At 36.9% G+C, this 19,606-nt stretch overlaps 1 protein-coding gene across 2 annotated transcripts in view; it reads right to left on the bottom strand.

Moving 5' to 3' along the window:
* Positions 1-4,385: 4,385 nt before the first annotated feature.
* The window catches only part of tnpo1 (transportin 1), a 28,619-nt gene continuing 13,398 nt past the window's right edge, over positions 4,386-19,606 (bottom strand). The window contains exons 8-24 of one of the 2 annotated variants that reach the window (XM_088355361.1): positions 16,500-16,618; positions 16,275-16,335; positions 15,121-15,292; positions 14,903-15,055; positions 13,711-13,936; positions 13,373-13,544; positions 12,745-12,831; positions 12,567-12,674; positions 12,193-12,351; positions 12,037-12,124; positions 11,859-11,957; positions 11,672-11,767; positions 8,938-9,013; positions 6,530-6,629; positions 6,375-6,449; positions 5,293-5,413; positions 4,386-5,210 (exon numbers count right to left, since the gene is read on the bottom strand). In XM_088355361.1, the coding sequence (XP_088211487.1) occupies positions 5,306-5,413; positions 6,375-6,449; positions 6,530-6,629; positions 8,938-9,013; positions 11,672-11,767; positions 11,859-11,957; positions 12,037-12,124; positions 12,193-12,351; positions 12,567-12,674; positions 12,745-12,831; positions 13,373-13,544; positions 13,711-13,936; positions 14,903-15,055; positions 15,121-15,292; positions 16,275-16,335; positions 16,500-16,618 (1,899 nt within the window). In that variant the 3' untranslated portion in view covers positions 4,386-5,210; positions 5,293-5,305. Of the gene's footprint in view, positions 5,211-5,292; positions 5,414-6,374; positions 6,450-6,529; positions 6,630-8,937; positions 9,014-11,671; positions 11,768-11,858; positions 11,958-12,036; positions 12,125-12,192; positions 12,352-12,566; positions 12,675-12,744; positions 12,832-13,372; positions 13,545-13,710; positions 13,937-14,902; positions 15,056-15,120; positions 15,293-16,274; positions 16,336-16,499; positions 16,619-19,606 lie in introns of those variants that run through there. The other variant, XR_015852996.1, reaches the window with a different exon arrangement.

The following is a 19,606-nucleotide window of genomic DNA, read 5'->3' as shown; positions in this document are numbered from 1 at the left end:
AAAATCTAACTAGTATAGTTGCAATCTGACTTCATTTGCAGCCATTTTATGATTTGATGTAGTTATTACTGGTCAGATTTTAAATTGTTTTTTATAAAGGTACAACTAAAATTTGTGTCAAACTAAAAATTGTTAAATGGGAACTATTTTCAAACTCAGGGGTTAATGCTTGTAAAATTATCAAGTTTGTCCAAATTCTTAAAGGGACCTTGTGTATTAATTAGCGCTTCCAAGTGGTAAAAAAACAAAAACAATAAATGTAATCTAATCTAAATCTATCTCAACTACTTTAATGACCCGAATTTGTACGTTTGTATGCGACTTGTAGGCTCCGAAACAGCAGAAACGATACTCTGGAAAATTTACACAGTTGTAGCTTAGGCCTCAGCGAGTGTCTTTAGCTAGGTTTGTGTCAAGGCACCTACAATAAATACTAATAAACATCTGCTTTAGAGCTGACATGATTGTCCACCATCTTGGGTACCCTAAGAAACCTCCCCAAAAAAGGCTGGGCCAAAAAAGTAAGAAAATTGGTGCAGTTTGCTCACTTTGAATATCCATAATTTGTATTCCTCCTTGTGAATTGTAGCACAACATCATACAGCAACATCTAGTGATAAAAGTATCACACAGTGACCCTTTAAGTCCCGAAAATGTTTTTGTTTGTTACTTTTGAGAACTTTTAACTTCATGCATTTATTTATGAATTTGTCCATAGCGAGTTAGTCTTTGAAAACTAACCTTTGAAATAAAACAAGTGTGAATCTTTATCTCAGTGGTTTGCACAAGAAAATGGGCAGGCTACATAAATCTAAAATAAAACCAGAAAACACAAATGACCTGAGGATCACATGTAAAACTCATATTCAAGTAGTGAAATAGACATGACAACACACATCACATATAAAGCAGCGACCACGACACTCGGAATGTGACGGACAAAAAGTGAACATGAGGATCGGCCTAGGGGTATTCCATAGCGTGCTGCTGTGAACCTCTAAAGTCCAACGCTCCCTAGATGGGACTGTTTGGATTGAGTACTGAAATTAGGGTTAACATAACCAGTAGGAGCTGTGGATTACATCAATCACAAGGCACACATGAACAAATGACTCTTAACATCTAGTTGTAATTTAGTCTTTAAAGCTCTAAAGATAACTTTTGGCAAGAGAAGGACTGGTTCCCGCTCCAATTCAGGGCACACTGAGAAATTAACATTCATGGGGAGTTAAGAGTAGGGCCCGAGCCATTTATCGGGTTAATTGACATTCATATTACGTCACAACTAGCACGGCTCAAAGGGATGATGTGATGAGCAGGAAATTACCAACTCTTGGTGGAATCATTTGCTTGCCCTTAACAAAGAAGTGGAAAGGGGAAGCTAGACAGCACACAGTGGGTAGGTGAAAGGGGTTGTAATGGGATTAGGGTTTACACATCCCCTTGCCCTCTAGCGATTAAAATATTAATATTTTCCTGGTAGTAAAAATTGCCTTAGCTGTAACCATTGAGGAAACCTAAAACAATTACAATTGATTATTCATAAAACTAAAAATAGGGATATTATTCAGTTGCTCTCTGGACTGTTCACTAGTCAAGCCACAAGGCACACAGACAGGTTTACAAAGCAATTTTTTAGAGATTATTATGAATATTTTGAGACTATTCATAACTTTAAAAATTTGTTGCATCTCTTCCACAGAGGCACAATACTGGTCACATTTAAAGGGAAATTACAGGAATAAGATCGGTGTAGGCCCGGTTAAAAACACTGTTAGTAATACTGAATTTGCAGAATACGGGTTTAAGAAACAAAATTTATCAGTTTTCAAACAAAAAATCCCTTGGGCAACCAATCAGTTTGGCTTCAGAAAAATTATTGGTTCAAATATTAAATCAAAATGTCATGTTTAGACTTGGAATCAAATACAGTATTACTTTGAGGATATTAAAGTTATACTAACCATATGATCATTTACTTATTGATCAAATTTGTGAATTTTAAAGTCCTTACTAAATCTGTCAAATACGCAATTCTACATTCACTTATTACATGTAAGAATGCTTTTCGCAAACATTCGGTTGTTTAAGTTCGCACTGAAAAACAAAAATGTATGCAATGGCCCACAGGACATTTCTATTCTTGTATGACCACACAAAAAACGTTTGGTTTTAAATTGGAAACAAAAATTGTACTAAATCCTAACACAATTCCGTGTTGGACTTTAGAGGTTCAATTGTTGTTGGGTTTTTATATTTAGTGGCCCCTAAACATACAAAATTTATTCCAGAATAAAACTCGTACGTAGAAGTTCTCGTATCTTTAACAAATTTTCCCAGTAAGAAATAATTAAAAACCAATGAATCAGTTCCCATGCTCGTTTACCTTAAATAGCTATAAAAATATCTTCCTGATCACTAAAAACTCACTGAAATAGTAATCGTAAATAAAAATTTTGTAGTAAGTCGGCAGTTATTAATGGGAGGTGTATACATGCTAGTAGAGGAGTGAGGGACCACAAGACGGCTGGACTCTAAACTAGAGCATTGGTTCTCAACTAGTTTGACTTCAGAACTCACCATACTACCTGAATTGCAAATGTATTCACGTTTTTTTGAACGGAAAATAAGAGTGTCAACTCACACTTGCAGGGCATAATTACTATCTAGTGTTAAAACAATTCTTTTTTATTTCTTAGCATTATTTTTGCCAAGGCAAAGACTTGTGTCACACTGTAAACTGATCCACGATCCAATTTTAGGTTCCGACCCACCAGTTGAGAAACACAGGTCTAGAGTACTCTGCCTTCTAGTTGGTAGCACCTGAAAATTTTCGTATCTTGGATTTTCTCTCGTATGTCCGGCAAGATTTTTCCAATGTCTCGAATTTCTAGTAACTAGAGTAGCTCACATGAAGAGGGGCCAATGTAATTTCTTTGTTACAAAATGAAATCACATTTTGTGTGTGTGTGTGTGTAAAAAAACAAAGAAATAGCAGCATCACTTTACATAAGAATTTTGAAGCTAAACTTTTTACTCCGGCCAGCAGAGGTGGGAAAGGGGGAAATGCAAACAATTGTTGATTTTACACCAGGCTGTTTTAAAACACATTTGACTTTCACAGTATTTCCACACAGAGGAGAAGGGAAAGGGGAAACGCTTCAGCAAACTGACAACATAACATAGTCCGAAGTCCCAGTGTTCAAAGACATTTTACCACCCCTCTGTTATTTCAAGATGCCTCCAACATGCACGAGACAACAGCAAAACAGTCCCTTCACAATAAAATGACAATTAGGAAGCATCTTCCACCGGTCATGCACAGTAGACGACAAATAAGATCAGACTACTTGAAGAAAGACGCTTTTGGAAAAAGATCGCAGTTATGTTGTAATTTATAGCTTATCCAAAATTAGCCAAACTCTTTTGGAACGCGAGCGTTAGGGAATCGGAATGGTACGACAAAAGCAGTAATTTTACATACTAATGTTACTCTTATTGCAACCAATGTCATTTGTTATTCAATAAAATCGGTAATATATCGTTATTTCCAGTTTAAAATCACAATTACAACCCATGAAATGCCCCTACTCCCATAAAATTACCATAATTATTTTAAACACACTTTTCGTAGATTAAATACTTTGTTATTGTAATCGTATGGCTGTATTTCACTAAAATTCACATTTTAAAAGGGCTTATTCACATCAAATCACCACTTTACCACAGGTACAAATGTCGACATAAAATTACTTTTTATAAAAGTACAGGTTTTAGCAAAACTACACCACCCCCCTTTAAATGGAAAACTATTTGGCTTATTTGGCATTTTATACTTGTAAAAAAACATGTTTTCTCATTATTTAACTAGTTTATCATAAGACAAATTCAATTACGACCTCCTTGTAAACCAGGGATCACCAAAATAAGGCCCATGGGTCGTATCAGGCCTGCCGATCGATTTAATCTAGCCCACGAGACAATGCTGAGAAGCATGAGAAAAAAATGAGCTGCTTCTAGTCAAACAATGACTTGCAGTTTTTAATATGTCCACTGGATGTCGGCTAAGCATGCAATAAAACACTTCTGAAATAGCCCATTTGCATTGAATTTTTCAATGCAAATTATCAAATTTAGTGCTTAAAATATTATTATTATTATATATTGTTGCTAGGCTCCAGCACCCCCGCAACCCTACTGAGGAAAAGTGGTGCATATATAGGATGGATGGATATTATGTTGCGATTAGTCTAAAAGTCTTATTAGAAAATGAACAAAGTTATTTGTATAAATCAAAATCATTGAATGAAATGGTCTCTCCATAACTAAATAGAAAATGAAACACAACCTGTGAATGTTAATGCAAGAGACAAAATTAGATTGGCTTATGTCATATAGTTTCATTATGTATTGCCGAGGTATCGATTTTAAAACCCTTCACCAGCAATGCACATACAAAGAAGTAAATACATCAATTGCCTGTTATTTTCTCCAGCCCAGCCGTGTGCAAATTTTATCCGACCGATGCTGACCCCTGTTGTAAATTGACCATTTATATTCAATTACAACTACGTTTATGAAAATCGAGACATACAAATTTAAAAATGTTGCCTTCTCTTTAAATACAATTGTCATCGATATACATTTATCATCGTGACATTTTTTTGTAGAATTTGTTTTGACTTGTTTTTTACAGTGCAATTTCATCTTAAGACAAAATGTGCGTCAAAATCTTACTTTGGTTAAATTACAGCTATTCTCGTAAAATTCCAATTTACCCCCACGTTTATTCCCATTGTATTTACACCTAATTTGGGGTCATTCTGCATTTTCTACCATTAAGGAAAATCAATCACTTCAATGCAATCCCATGCGTGAACTCTTTGTTTAAACATTGGGGTCCGAGTTCTGCTTAATTAACCAAAAACAGCAGAGTTTGCAGAGCCTCAAACATAAATAACGAGCACGTGATTGTGAAAGGTGACTTGGGATTTTCTTTTTATGCCCTTGTTACACTTATTACCCCGAATCGACGCTAGTCCGCCGGGGGTATACAACCCTCCCACCCCGTCCCGCCCCGCCAGGTGGAGGAGAAAGCGGCACCGATGCATGTTCCTCCTCCCCCGTCAGGTAGATCTTTCCCCTTCATGAAGGGTGTGGTGTTCCCTGGGTAAAATATGTTGCCCATGTGGTTTCCTAACATTAAAGACCTGTATGTAAACAAGAAAACATGTTTATGAATAAATAGAAATCCTCTATGAATTTCATTTGTTCATGAGCTGGCAAACTAACCCCCCCATCTCTTTTAGACCCCGTAGAATGTGGCGAGGCGTTCTTTAAGTGGCATTGGGAACTGGTCAGAGAATTGCCTCCAGTTCTCCTCGCCCACCTGATTCTTAAATCCCTGAAGGATCTGAAATTAGAAACACAAAAATACATTTAAATCTTGAGGCACAAAAGAAAATAGCTAACACAAGTGGCCAAAAATGACCACTTAAATATATTATCCGGAGTATACTCCTAAGAACTCAAATTTGGTCAGAAATTTTAAAAGTGCGCCTTGTAACCTATACGACAAAATCCGATTGACACGATTGGAAATATATATTGTATTTATATGCGTGCGTTACTATATTTGTATATAGCTCTGCATTGTCCTCAAGGATAAAAAAAATTTCACAGACACTGACAGGTAAACACGAAACAAGTACAAATACGAACAATACATAGGACATCACACATGCAGATGTGTAGGTAAAATTGTTAGACAGTCAAGTGCCGCAATAGCAGAAAAGTTCTAAGCTTTTACTGACGCAAAAAAATAGGTGGGAGTGACAGAGAAAGCAGAGTTTGCAGATGATGTGGAGTCTTTGCTGGGAACGCTTAAGGGCATGTGTGACATGTTGATCAAAGGTGAGTTGACTGTCCAGTTTGAGTCCCAGATATTAGAAAAGAGAGACACATTCAACTGTTCTTTTTTGTGTATAGTAGCAAGTGCCAATTCCAGAGTAAGTTGTTGGGTGTGGATCAGTAATTCCTTTGTCTTGTCTGCATTAAGATCAAGAAATTTGTCAGGGCACCCCTTGGTGATGTGGATAACAGACTGGTGGTAAGGAGTTACGGTGTTACTGCCCTTGAGGAGTGCAAGAAGGGCAGTGTCGTCAGAATATTTCAAGTATGAAATAATAAAAGGTTTGTACTTTGAAAATTTTGACTATTGCTGGACTTTTTGGGACCAAGCCCCGCACAAAACAAGAGATTACATTTATGGTCAATAAACAAAATTCAACTTTGAGAACAGAAACACATTAAAATGGTACATAAAGTATTAGAAGTTAAATACTTTTTTACTTGTACAAAGAAAAAGTTATTACCTTATAGAACATATCTCGCAAATCATCCTTGGGGTTGACCCAAGACGCCACCGCGTCACAGAAGAAGATAAAATCCTTGTTAAAAAAATAAAAAAGAAGATTTAAGGCTACTGGCTTATATTTCCACAATCTTCAAATTTGTTTTAAAATCTCACCTGCACAACTCCTCCTGGGTTGACGCTGATCATGGTGCATATTCCTCGGAAAGCAGAGTCTTTTTCTTCGTTGTCTCTTATATTCCGCAGGGAGGTGCACCTGCGGACAGGCACCGCAGCTTTTAACAAAAAGGCCCCATTACATCTTGCTGACTCCCTCACTTAGGTTTTAATTTTAACATTTTATATCATCTTAGCGCAACAATAATTTTGTTATCTTTGTTAGAAGATTAACTGTAATCATCGGTACCTAAGCATAGGTAGTGAAGCAGCAGTTGAGATGGATGCCCATTTTAGCGGAATTGTTGCCAACTTAACCTAAATCCCGGTAGCACATCTTAGCTATAATGATTAAATTACGGTCTTTCTACAAAACATTTGCCATCACTTTAGACTTGTGACAATTTACAAATGTAAATAATGTTTGTGGACTGAAATTGCCCTAAAGGAACAGTGTGTAGTATTTGATAACTAGATATTTTGGCTAATTGTGTAGTACAACCAAAAAAGAGTGATAAAAACCGCAAAGAAGACTAACGACAAAGACTCAAAGTGACCAAACCATTCCCCCCCCCAGGTTTTTGATCTTTGGTTACCTGTAGCAGCAAAATGATGAACAATTGTGTCAGCTCCCTCTAAGCAATGTTCATGTCATGTAAATTAAATGCAAATGTATCAACCTAAAACTATAAAAATGCACACTTATATGATAGTTTATGTATTTTTCTTATTCTTTTAAATCAATGTTGATTTTATGTAATGAATGCAGTAATTTTATTACTGCAGTGGCGCTAACAAATACACACTCTCCCTCAAAAAACAAAAACATAATAGCCAATCAAAATAAATGACCAAAATCAAAAGCCGTGAAAATGTTTCGCACACAGAAAAAGTAAAAATCTCAGCTAGTGTTATCCAAATTAGATTTAGCCAATTACATTTTGTATTTTAATTGTTTTACGTTTATTACAATAGGGATGATTTGCTACATTTTCAAACAATAAGTATTCCATTCTTTAGTACGTCCCAATTTCAAATGCAAAAACCATATTTTCTTTAGATTTATATTTTCCCCCAAAAAGTTGAGTATAGCAAATTTCCTTTTAAGTATCTGAAATTTGAATACAGCATATTTAGGTATATAAAACTAAAATTCATTTTCTAGTACTTACCATTTATCACCCATTTGCTTATGCAAAACATCTTTAGAACACACAATGGTACTCCCTATACATAGTAAACTCATACAGTTCTAAGAACCATATTTATTTGGGTATAACGTGCAGTTTTTATACTTAGAAAAAAAAAATCAGAGAAGATTGGATGCAACGGGAATCTAACCCAGGTTGCGGCAGTGAGAGAGCCAAATTCTTATCTTTAACATTTCTCAGTGATGACATATAAAAAGGCATTACATTTTATCTCATTATATCACTATTTCAATCATGGAACCAGAGACAAATGTTACAAAATAGAGAAAACAGACAGTTCGTCCTGAAAAATATAAAGCAAATACGCACTACCGGGGAAACAACCCTGGTGTATTTGATGATGAATCGAACTTTGAAGAAAATTTAATACATTGTAGATTTTATGTTGGTATTGTGTTTAGTTTATGTTGTCAATAAATTATTTTTATCAAAGCTGCATGTATTTAACAAAGTTTGTCACTTATAATGCTTAGTTTGAGCTGAGAAAATGTTAAACAACATTTCATACTGGTTTTTATTCAGACATTCACGGTTTGTGTTGTACTCGAGTTCATGTTATACAGGGATAAATGCGGTACATGTTGTTCATTTATTTATATAGTTATTTATTAACCCTTAGTTACCGCAAATCCAACTCTTCACACTCAAACTCACTAAATTAACAGCCAAATGGAAAGACTTAAAATCCTAACCTCCACAGTAAATGAAATAAACATAATGGCTGTAATGGGCTTCCATACTCCAGTTAAAAAAAATATTTGCCTTGGTACAGAGCAATTGTAATCATTGAAAAAGATAATTTCCCTAAAACTGGAAATATTGCGGTTGCTTTGAATAAACATGGCAGCCGAGATAGAAAGTGGGATATTACCATTGCAACAAGGCCCAATCTGTCCCCCCCATTTGGCCATCAGATATCATGTGACCGCCTAAAATATTTTTTTCTGCACGTTAATAGCAATGACAGACAACAAAAAATTAACAACTAAACAAACTGTGTCACCACTGAGGTGGCAAAAAAAATAAAATACAAAAAGCATCTAAAACAGCACGGGGTTAGTCACATGATTTGCAAATGATTACAAAACTCAACACAATAAATTAAAAACATTTTTAAAACGAGAGTTACAGCAAGGAGAAAGAAGAGCAACAGAGAAAAGATGAATGAGTTTAAAAAAAAGTTTGAATAATACACACCAGGGTCTTATAAACTGCTGTAGCATGGGTGCCACCTCTTGAGGACAAACGTAACCAAGACGACCAATTGTTATTGCTACGGTAACGCAACCACGGTTACACACCACCAAACGCCAACCAAGACATGAGCAATGAAGAGGAGGGGAGAGGGGAGTGGGGAGGAGAAAAAAATAAAGAAAAAACATACAACTCAGAGACATAAAAATCAACAGAATCTGTGCATGATCATAAAAAACACATTTCACTTGGTGTCGGCTGTTAACACACTACTGCCCCCTGCAGTCGAGGAGGGTAGAAAGCAAAAAATAAGACATACAAAACACGTTTAAGGGAGAGCACTTTGACAAGTTGGACAAAGACAGTTGTAAAGACTTTCTTTTAAACTGAAATTTGTTAAAGGAGACACATTATGTCCACCGCCAACTAAATTTCAAACAGTTTGCTACCATTTTTTGTCCAAATAACTTGAGAGTTAAGAACCCACATTTTAGTCCTTTTCATCAATTGCACATCCATGTGAACGACAATATTGAATTATCATGGTTACATTTGAGTAAGTCGTTTCAAGCCATGCATTGTTGTTATGCTTTGGTGCAGAACGAACTGATCAGCCACAAAGACAATTCTTTACAGATGAATTTCTTACAAATGGAATATTTAATGAGCACAGTCTCTGAAAACAGTATTTTCAAATAAACGCTATTAAAAAAATACCATAATATGTCCCCTTTAAATGTCTTGACTCATGCCTCACAAGCACATTTCTCCCTTAAACTCAACAATGTTAATAGTACACAACAGACAGAAGTGTGTGTGTGGTTGTGTGTGTGCGCATTGTTTTGTTTGTCTGTTTTGTCACTGTTGTTGCTGCTGCTGCCGCTCTTTTTGGAACCGAAATGAAAACATGACTCCAACTAGATGGAGAAACTATCCAGGCGCAGCGGGTTGGTATGAGGCAAAGAGGAAAGGAGGAAAGGAAGAGGAGTGATAACCTATCTTTAAGAAGACACAGAACTATGCAACATTCTCAGTAAAACAAACAGGCATATTTTAGGAATATGTCCAATGTCTCATGCAGAAAGCAGATGTGAATGCTCTTTTTGCCAACTTCTGGTTAAGTGCAGGATTGTCTGGGGTGCGGAAGACAGTCACCGCTGTTGAACTGAAGCTTAAAGGACAGTGGATGCACCTTGCAAAAAACTTTGGGTGAGTTTATGTCTTTGAACCAAGTGTGCTAATCAGAATTTTTCACTCACACATTTAGTTTCTTAAGTCTTTATTATTTGCTGTATTATTTTAATTACTATATATTGATTTTTTTTCTTATTAATTTTTAATATTGTTTTCTATTTTGAATATTATTTTGTGTAAAATAAAGAGGAAAAAAAGCTCTTTGAGAACAGTCAAATGATTAAATGGACATTTTCTTGCATAAAAGCCGTTATGGCCCAACATTACCCAGACCTTAACTCCAGCGCCTCCCCAGTAAACCGAGTTGGAGACCCCTGCTTTACACCCTACCAAGTAATTGAAGTTAGCAAGCAAAAGGCCAACACAACAAGCAAAAGGGCGCCGAACAACAGTAGCTAGCACCAACTCACTGAACGGCTAAGAAGGACTGCAACTGAGATAAGTTAACGAAAACTACCAAAAGCAAAGCAGCATTAAACAAGCGACGGGAGCATGAATCACAGGACTCAGCTGTGGAATGTAAGCAGCAAATTTGACACAAATTATAACTACCACCTGGGGCTAACTTGTGCAGTATATTAGCAAGTTTTTTTTTTTTTTTTAAATATGATTACTGCCATTATCGGGTATGCTATTGATATTATGAGGACAACTAGATGAAATCGAAAGTCAGCAGGCGTTCTGGAGTGGACTGCCTTCATCTTTGGAGGTTACGGCAAAAATTATATTTCAACAGCGGCTGGAATCGCTTCTTAGAATGTTAAACTCCAACTCTGCCAATCATTCCCCATTAAAGATTATATTTGCTTCTTTGGTGGGGTGGCAAAGTATCATACAAATCCTGCACCAAACATGATTTGTCATCAATTGGCAGATAAGCACTGACATTTAAAAAGAAAAGCAACAATAAAGTGACAGCAAACAAACAGCAACACATGTACACAATTCCTCTTTTATGTACACTTTGCTCTTGCGTTTTTTTCCCCACACCAGTCTTTCAATATCCACAAGAGCAAAGTGTAAGCTTTAACAGTCTATAATGTGTGTGTTTGTGTGCTTGCAGCAAATGACTGGTTGAACAAATGTGTGCTTCCTGGTAACGTTTAACTGCATGCTTGACTCAAGTGTCCTTTTGTACGTTAGCTTTTAACTCGGAACTAATAATTTCCAAGCACTGGAAATTATTACATTTCAATTAACTATGTCATTTAACATCTTTGTTACTCTATCAATGCCTGTTAGATACTGTTTAGCCACACGCTAGATGTGGAATGTGGAATCAGCCGTTAAAATTTAAACAACAGAGTAAAAAATGATCTGGACAGGCCCATTATAGTCAACAGAAATCTCCTTTACGTGTATTTTGGTTCAGTACAGTTTTTAAGTCACTGGTCTGATTTTCATTGGTTCAACTGTGTGCATACTTACAGGAAGCCAGAAGAACCAGTACAGTTCATGGACTGGTGAGTGGCAAATGTGTGTTTGTAAATGTGTGAGGGGCGGCCGATCTGGCCCCCAGCTCATTACCGCCACAGTGTGGTACCTGTGTTTTCCAGAAGAGTCTTTGGTGTATTGGGCCTGTTAATGATCTCTACCAGCTGGTGCAGCACCACAGCAACATACGGCTGCATTTCAGGCCCTTGACAAAAAAACGCAACAAAAAATAAAATCTGGCATTCATTTTTGTGTTTTTCTGAAAAAAGGAATATTGCCAATTATGTTGCACTCACCCATTTGTATGGCTATCTCTCCTATTGCCCAGGTTGCATTGTTGCACACAGATATAAACTCTGGGTTCAAATTAGTGCCCAGTATAGGCATAAAGTCAGCTGTATGAAAGGAAAGAGGTAAAATGACAATCAGCTTCACACATTTGCTCCCAAATTCATCTAGCTGAGAAAAACATACCAATGCACGGTTTAACATGCTGGAAACACGCCTTGGTCAAATCGCCCAGCAGAGCGAAAGAACTTTGCCGTACTTCGGGCATTTTGTCCTAAAGCATAGAAAAATATAAAGATAAAGTTAATAATGTGACATTTGAGTGCCGTAAAGGTCCCTTACCTGCATGCACTGGTACATGAGGGTGAGGATGTTGCTGCGGGCAACCAGTTGCTCAATAGTGCCTCCTAAACCTTCAGCCAGGCTGCTGAGGAGATCCAAAGCCACGATCATAAAATCTTTATCCGGTGCTTCATACTGCTCTGGCTGTGACTGGTAGAGCTAGTGGAAGGCAAAGTACAGAAAAAGAAAAATTGTTTCTAATAGAGACGTCTTTTGAAACACAGCTTTGTTACATGTTCTTTTCTTCATAATTGATTACAATTGCACCTTGCTATTCATTAAAATTTTAGGGACAATCAAGCATCAATACTTTTGAACCCTGACACAATCTCACAGGATAACTTGACCTGTGACTTTGTGCTACGCTCACTCACCATGGCTTGAGCAAGGGTCTTCTGGACCAGGTTTACACATCGCTGGTACACAGGCTCGCAGTAGGGTAGGAAGCCACTCTGAAGTGCTGTAGCTACAGACGACAGACACTAAAAGGGAGAAAGACGTGGTTGGACCGAAATACCCTCGTAAATGGGTGCAAAACCTGTTGTTACTCACTTCTAACAAAGGGAAGAGGTCTTTGTCTTCATCCTTCAGTTGGTTCCACTTCTCAATCAGAGGAGGCATCAACATCTGGATGTACTCCTGTGACAAGGGTGTATAGGTGGAATCTTCGCATAGTTGTATTGCAAATAATATTGCTAGGATAGATTTAATCGGCGAATCCCAATTGACATCTTAATCCCTAATTTATGCTTCATTTTGCCTCTTTTAAATATTGGCGTTGACCCTAACACACCAAATTGATTGCTCACTGGTAACCTTGAAATAAGGTAAAGTAAAACTGATACTATTTACTACAACTTCAAAAATGTATATTTATGCTATATTTAAGTAGTTGCTGGTAATTTACATGAAATGCACTGTTTAGGGAAATTTTACTTTCACATAATGACATATGCAACAATTGTTGATAAAATGTATTATTTAATGTGCTGTTTTTCTATCTTTTTAATGTTCACCGTATTAACAAGAATGCAACTTTAATACAACAATAATTTAACTTTTGATATACCTAAATTGTACCTTGCCCTACTTCAAATAGACCATTTGTCCCCCATTTAATTGATATATTGATTTATATATGGATTGTAAACCTAGCCAGAGACACACACAGAAGACATACCGGTTTATTCAGATGGTGCCCTACAGAGTCAGCAAGGGTTCCGATGGCATCGTAAAGAATAAGAAGGTTCTTGTGCTGGTACTTGTTGAATGCGAACACCAGCGTGTCGAGAATGAACGCCAGGTAGGGTACTAGTTCTGTGCAGGCCTCCTCCTCCAAGGTGGCAAAGGCGCTGGCCAACGGAGATATGAAGAGAGTGAGAAACTTTTGAGGTTAAGTGAATAGAAAAATGACTTTTTTATGAGGACTTATTGAATTGTATTCAATATTAAGCATTCGATTATGACAAATAACAATTGAATTAATCTTAACAAACCAATATATTAAATCCATCTTACCTACAAGCAGCTTCCTGCACGCGCTTGTTGCTGTCTAGAATGCGCTTGAGGAGCTCGGTCATGAGAGGCTTCAGGTAGATGTCAGGGGGCTGGCTGACCACCCAGTGGGCGTAGCGACTCAGCGTCCAGCAAGTGATGGAACGCACAAGTGCCTTCTTGTCTGACAAACACTGGACCAGGTGTGGAATCAGCTCGGGGAGATAAGGAATCATTCCCTGCATGCAGCCTAAAAACAAAATGTATGAAACATATAAAAATGGTTAATGTGAAAATATATTTTAGGATTCAAAAGTGGCTATATTTGTCATAAAGTACTAGATATAAAGCAAATGCTGCAGTTTGTCAAAGTAATTTTGATGCAATGTTGTAGGGGTCTGTTGAAATTCCGAATGGTTGCACTTCCGTCCTTTTTTTTTGGAACACATCTCCTGGCCTAAGTCATAATTGTAGCTCATTTATGATGTGCTCACAAGTACATGAATTTCTTAGAAGCACTCAAATCAAGTCTTATTTTTTTTCTTTTTCTTGGGGCTTGAGATGCGTTTGTACTGCATTTGAAGCAGGCCTTTTCTTTCAGCATTTTAATGCCACACTAATCAATAGAAGAAAAAAAAAAACACGACGATGAGCAGGATATCACCCTTCACTCTCCAGCATTTACCCTCTTCCCCCATTCCTCATACCTAATGTGTTTTGCCTCGAACAGCTCTGCTAAAAATAAGTTAAAAGCAGATGGGCACGGTGGGAAAAAAACAAAAGGGCCCTTTGAACTTGGGCATTATAACCACCTATTTATAGAGAAAATATTTACCTTGAAACCTTTTAAGGACACATCAAACTATGCACCCCAAAGCTCAGTTTTTGTTGACCAAGTTTTACTTTGAGCATCACCTCAAAAAAAGAAATATTTTCACACCAAAATCCCCTTGGAACTAATGTGAAAGAAAAAAAGGAAAGATTTCCTATTTCAACAACGACAACAAAAAGAATCAAATTAACCTTTGTGCTAAGTTTTACCCAAGCAAGCCTTTAAGCTGGAAACATATTCGATCTATTCTAGAAACACCTACATTTCTCTTTCAGACATGAAGGCCTTTCTATCTATGTATCTATCTACCCTGGTTATATCCCTCGAGAGGGGTGACCGACAGAAAGACAACCACATACACAAACACAAAGAAAAGAAAATTACCTTCAGCGATGGCTCCTAGCACTAGTATGCCTGACTCCTTAATGACCCACTCAGGATGGAAAAGTAGTTCTTTGAGAAGCGGCAGAATTTGGAGCAAAAGGTCATCCCGGAACACGTTGGCCAGGATGTCCAGGGCCGCCGCCGAACATTTACCTGGAAAAAACCCCAGTTGATGTCAATGCCAAATCACACCACCAATCAACCCATCGAGGACTCACGCAGGTTCCAATCAGAGATCGTGTCGTCATCATCATCAAGATCGTCATCGTCCTCATCTTGATCTTCGATGCCATCACCCTCGTGTTGCTGAGCGACCGTGCGGGAGCGGTGAAAGCGAGGGCGGATGTCTTGCTCGTTGTCTGGGATGGCTTCATCTTCCTCAATGTCACCCTAGTTTTTGTTGTCGTATTTTTTGCGGCAAAAGTGAGTCATAGGAAACGAGGAGAGGTGTTCAAACATTTTTCTCCAAAGGAAACAGAGACATCAAGGACACAAGTGTGACATTTTTCTCCTATTTATTTGTTCATATTTTGTTGTTCACAAACCACGCAAAAATAAAAAAAATATATCTTTCCATAGGGTTAGTTACACCTAGAAGTAAGATTTTAAGCCCAAACCAGAGTACAAAACTGAACCAAATTTTGGCCTGGGTCAGGCCTAAAATGTCAATCATTATGTTTGGGTCGGGCTGGGCTTCTCTCACTGCCTTTTTTTTAATTATCCACCCGTCATTGTTTTTTTTGTCTCTCTCTCTCTCTCTCTTAAAGTGACGCACCAGATTCATAGGGATGCACCACTGCTGTGGTTTATGGCCCAATTTTCAACTTGTCAAAATTATGTATGGCCTTAAAATTTTCCCGTCAACTTTTAAAAGATCCATAATTGCTAGAAAATTATTGTAACCTCTGCAAATACACATTTGAAATACATTTTCCATATTTTACAAAAAAACAAAACATCTTAAAATAGCCTCAATCTCTAAAATAATTAAAATATGTGCCTGTGGAATATAATATTAAGTGATGATGATTTTGTGTTAGAACTATTTTTCCTCCATTTTAAAAGGAGAATTTATGCAGTTTTCCATTTTCAGAATATGCTGTGGGTGTCATATGGACCCGGGCCATAATATGGACACACTGGCTTTAGAGTATACAAATTACAGTCCTGGTAGTAAACTAGGATAAAATGTACCCTCTTTAATAAAACATACTCATACTAACATATAATGAGTATATCAGTCATTCAAGTTTATAGCTAGATAGCAATCATTTTGCAAACATGTTTACTCATCTTTCTCTAAGTGGTCTAAATGTTAAGTGTAGGGTTCACAGGTCATTGCACGTTCAGACATGAAGCCTCATCAACTGACCTTGAGCATGATGATGTCAATCTCAGAGTACTTCATTCCGTTGACTAGCACCGGTGTGAGCCTGAGGCAGGAATAGAAAGAAAAACGAGCAAGGCTGTCCATTAATCACCAGAAAAGGCGGCAAATTAATGTGAATGATGTTTACTGTTGAGGTTAAATGTCATGGTTGTTAATCAGCAGTCAGGGTCTGAGGACAAGGCCTACTGCTCATCAAGTGTTTCTTACTTGGACAAGTGTCCGCCCAGCACCTCCTTGCACACTGGCTGCTCAGCCAATGTCAACCAGAACTCGCAGGCCTCCAATGCCACGTTTTCGTCATGGTCCTGCGTCCTCTGGAGCATGTACTGCAACCAAAGGCAAAAAAATTGTTACCACGAAATTATTCAAATAATAAAAGGTACAGAGTTCATCCACCTTTTTCATGGACAAATTAAACTAATTACTAAGTACTTTTACAAAGCCAATTTTTCGATTTCAGTAGCAAAAAGAAAAAAAATCATGTACTTTGCAGATTCAAAAATATATCTGCTAGGCAAGTCAAGTCATTAATCACAAAATCTTAAAAGACTGACATATGAGATTTTAAATCTTGCATATGCATTCATCAAGAACTATGTTTTTAGCAAATTGTAAATATATATGTGGATTTAAACAATATGTGTGGAAATATTATTGAGACAAATCTCTTCCCATGTATAGTGACAACAAAAAGTATTTGCCCCCTACCTGATTTCTATTATTTGAAAACTTTAATTCGAACATTAAAATAAAAACAGAACAAAAACAATAACTCAACAACAAAATAATGTTATATAACATGTTCGAAAAGGGGTAGTAAGAAGCAGATGATTATTTTCCCTACCCCTTCATCTTCCCTATTAAATACACCAATGATAATAACAAAAATAGAAATAATATTAATAATAACAGTTATGATACAACAATAGCAACAATAACAACAAAGTTAACCATAGTTGTAGACGCACTATTCCCAATCTCTCGTATCACTCATACCCCATTTTTTTCATCACTGTATTCCGCCAGTAATGTTTTTTGTATTTAAATATGAACAAGTGAATAGTTGGACATTGTTTGATCTAGTTTTTTGCATACTGGTCACTCAAAAAGATTTCAAATCATCAAACCAATGGTAATATCACACAGAGACAACCCAAGGAATTACAAAATGCAGTTTTGAAATGTTGATTCATTTATTAGGGCACAAAAAAATCTAGGTCTGTCTGGCCCCATGTGAAAAAATAATTGCCCGTTAAACCTAAGAGCGAGTGAAGGCCACTTTTGGCAGCGAAAACAGTAATTGTTTACGACAATTAGTAATGAGCCTTTAACAACACTGTAGAGGAATTTTGGCCCACACTTTGCCATATTTGAGTTTTTTTTTTGCATAAACTGCCCGTTTAATGTCAATGAGATTTAAATCCGGACTTTGACTTGGCCACTCCAGTACCTTCATTTTGGGTTTTGTTAGCCATTCAGAAGTGGACTTGCTGGTGGGTTTCAGATCAGAAAATTTGCTTTTGCACATGGGTTTTGATCTTTGTCATGCTTTATTAATGGAATCAACATTTCAAATGCATTTTGTGTTTCCTTTTGTTGTCTCTGTGAGATATTAAAATTGGTTTGATGATTTGAAACCTTTGCGAGTGATAAAAACACAGAATTCAGGAAGGCGGCACATACTTTTTTACAGCACTGTAGGTGTTGGGTAAATTTGGGTAATATGAAGCTTACGTTCTCAGTTGCCAGAAGTTCATCCCATTAGAATGTACCACTGGAAAACGCCAACTACATTTTTTCCATGGCTCATAATTGATACATAATCCTTGGATGAATACATATTTCAAATTGCCCCCATTTAGGTGCAACATGCACCTGTCCTCTTGTTCGAGACTTGTAGAAGCACAGACGCTTCATAGTACAATGCCATACCAACTAAACCCGCAGCCATTTATCACACAGGAAGAAATGCAATGGCAAAATAAAGCCACCAGAGAGCAGTGTCAGCAGACTTGTTGTAAAACATCGCAACAAGTTCAAGCATTTACAACCACCTCACCCAAAAGTCAACCACATTATAATTGTTTCAAGCACCCTTATCAACCCTGAAAATATCACACAATTTATTTCTGTAGTTGCCCAGCACACGAAAGGACCCCGGTTCGAGACAGGGTGGAAACTTTTGTTGGCCTGGAGAATGATGGCTGTCACCAGGCTGTACTTGCCCAAGACACCAGGAAATGGTGGCTCTACAACCCCAGGGGTTAAGGGATCCAATACAAACACAAAAATAATGTGTCTAGCATTAATCATGTAGGAAGAAAAACTCTGAATGTATTGTATTATTTTTTAGCTTTATATATTCTATTTTGCAGTTCATTTATATGGATTTTGATTGATCAGTCCAAAGGGAAATTAGAGAAACACAGGGAAAAAAGTTTCTTAGAAGTTAGTTTCTTTTAATGACTACGGTCTATTTTTAAAAAAAAAATACAAGAAAATCAAATCAATAAATAAAGTAACCATTTGTGGCAGGAGACAATAGAAACTGTGTCAAGGAGGAGAAAAGGAAAAAGTGGTAAATCTATTTCTCTAGCATTGACCCTATTGATTACCTTTAAAATTGGGTTGATTAATCCACTTTTTTTTGTTTGTGTTGTCTGGTGGCTGTAAGGAGTTGTGCTAAAATCACAAAAAAGAATACAAACTACAGACACTCAAAGTAACAAAGGTGCATCATTTTTGTCTATTTTTTTTTTGCCAAACATTTCTTAATTTATTTGGTTTTCTGGCACCAGTAGCAGCAAGATAGTGGATTATCATTTCAGCTACCCCTCGGTTAGTCTCATGTTATGGAAATAAATAAATAAAATACATTTCTCGTCCCATTAGTATTTAAAAAAACATGCCTTTAATTGTAGTTCGTGTATTTTTGCAATTTTTTTAAATCAGTATTGATTTTTTTAATGAATAATGTTTTTTGCCACTAGGAGGGGCTGGATAATACATTCTGTCCTTTTAGGTCAAGTGTGATTGTACTAAAGCTCAAAGCTGCATAGTGACACAAAAATGCTAGACAATGTCACCAAATAACAAATGCACATTTTCATTCATGATAACTCGAGTTGCTCAAAATGTTGAAATGTAATATTTTCCCTTTTATAAGCATTGATCCTTTTTCACAGCCCTTTTAACAACGTGTTTCACATTGTTTAATTTGCAAGCAAGAAGGACATTGATCCAACTTTCCTCATCTAATTTGCTAGAAAAGTTGACGAACAATTCACCCACTCAAAATTTGTGTCTATGCGTCA

The sequence above is a fragment of the Urocampus carinirostris genome, chromosome 16, assembly GCF_059441175.1.
Source record: "Urocampus carinirostris isolate Australia breed hairy pipefish chromosome 16, RoL_Ucar_1.0, whole genome shotgun sequence".
In the NCBI taxonomy this organism is placed as follows: Eukaryota; Metazoa; Chordata; class Actinopteri; order Syngnathiformes; family Syngnathidae; genus Urocampus; species Urocampus carinirostris.
The sequence above is the reverse complement of the archived record's forward strand: the minus strand, read 5'-3'. Positions and strand labels throughout refer to the sequence as shown.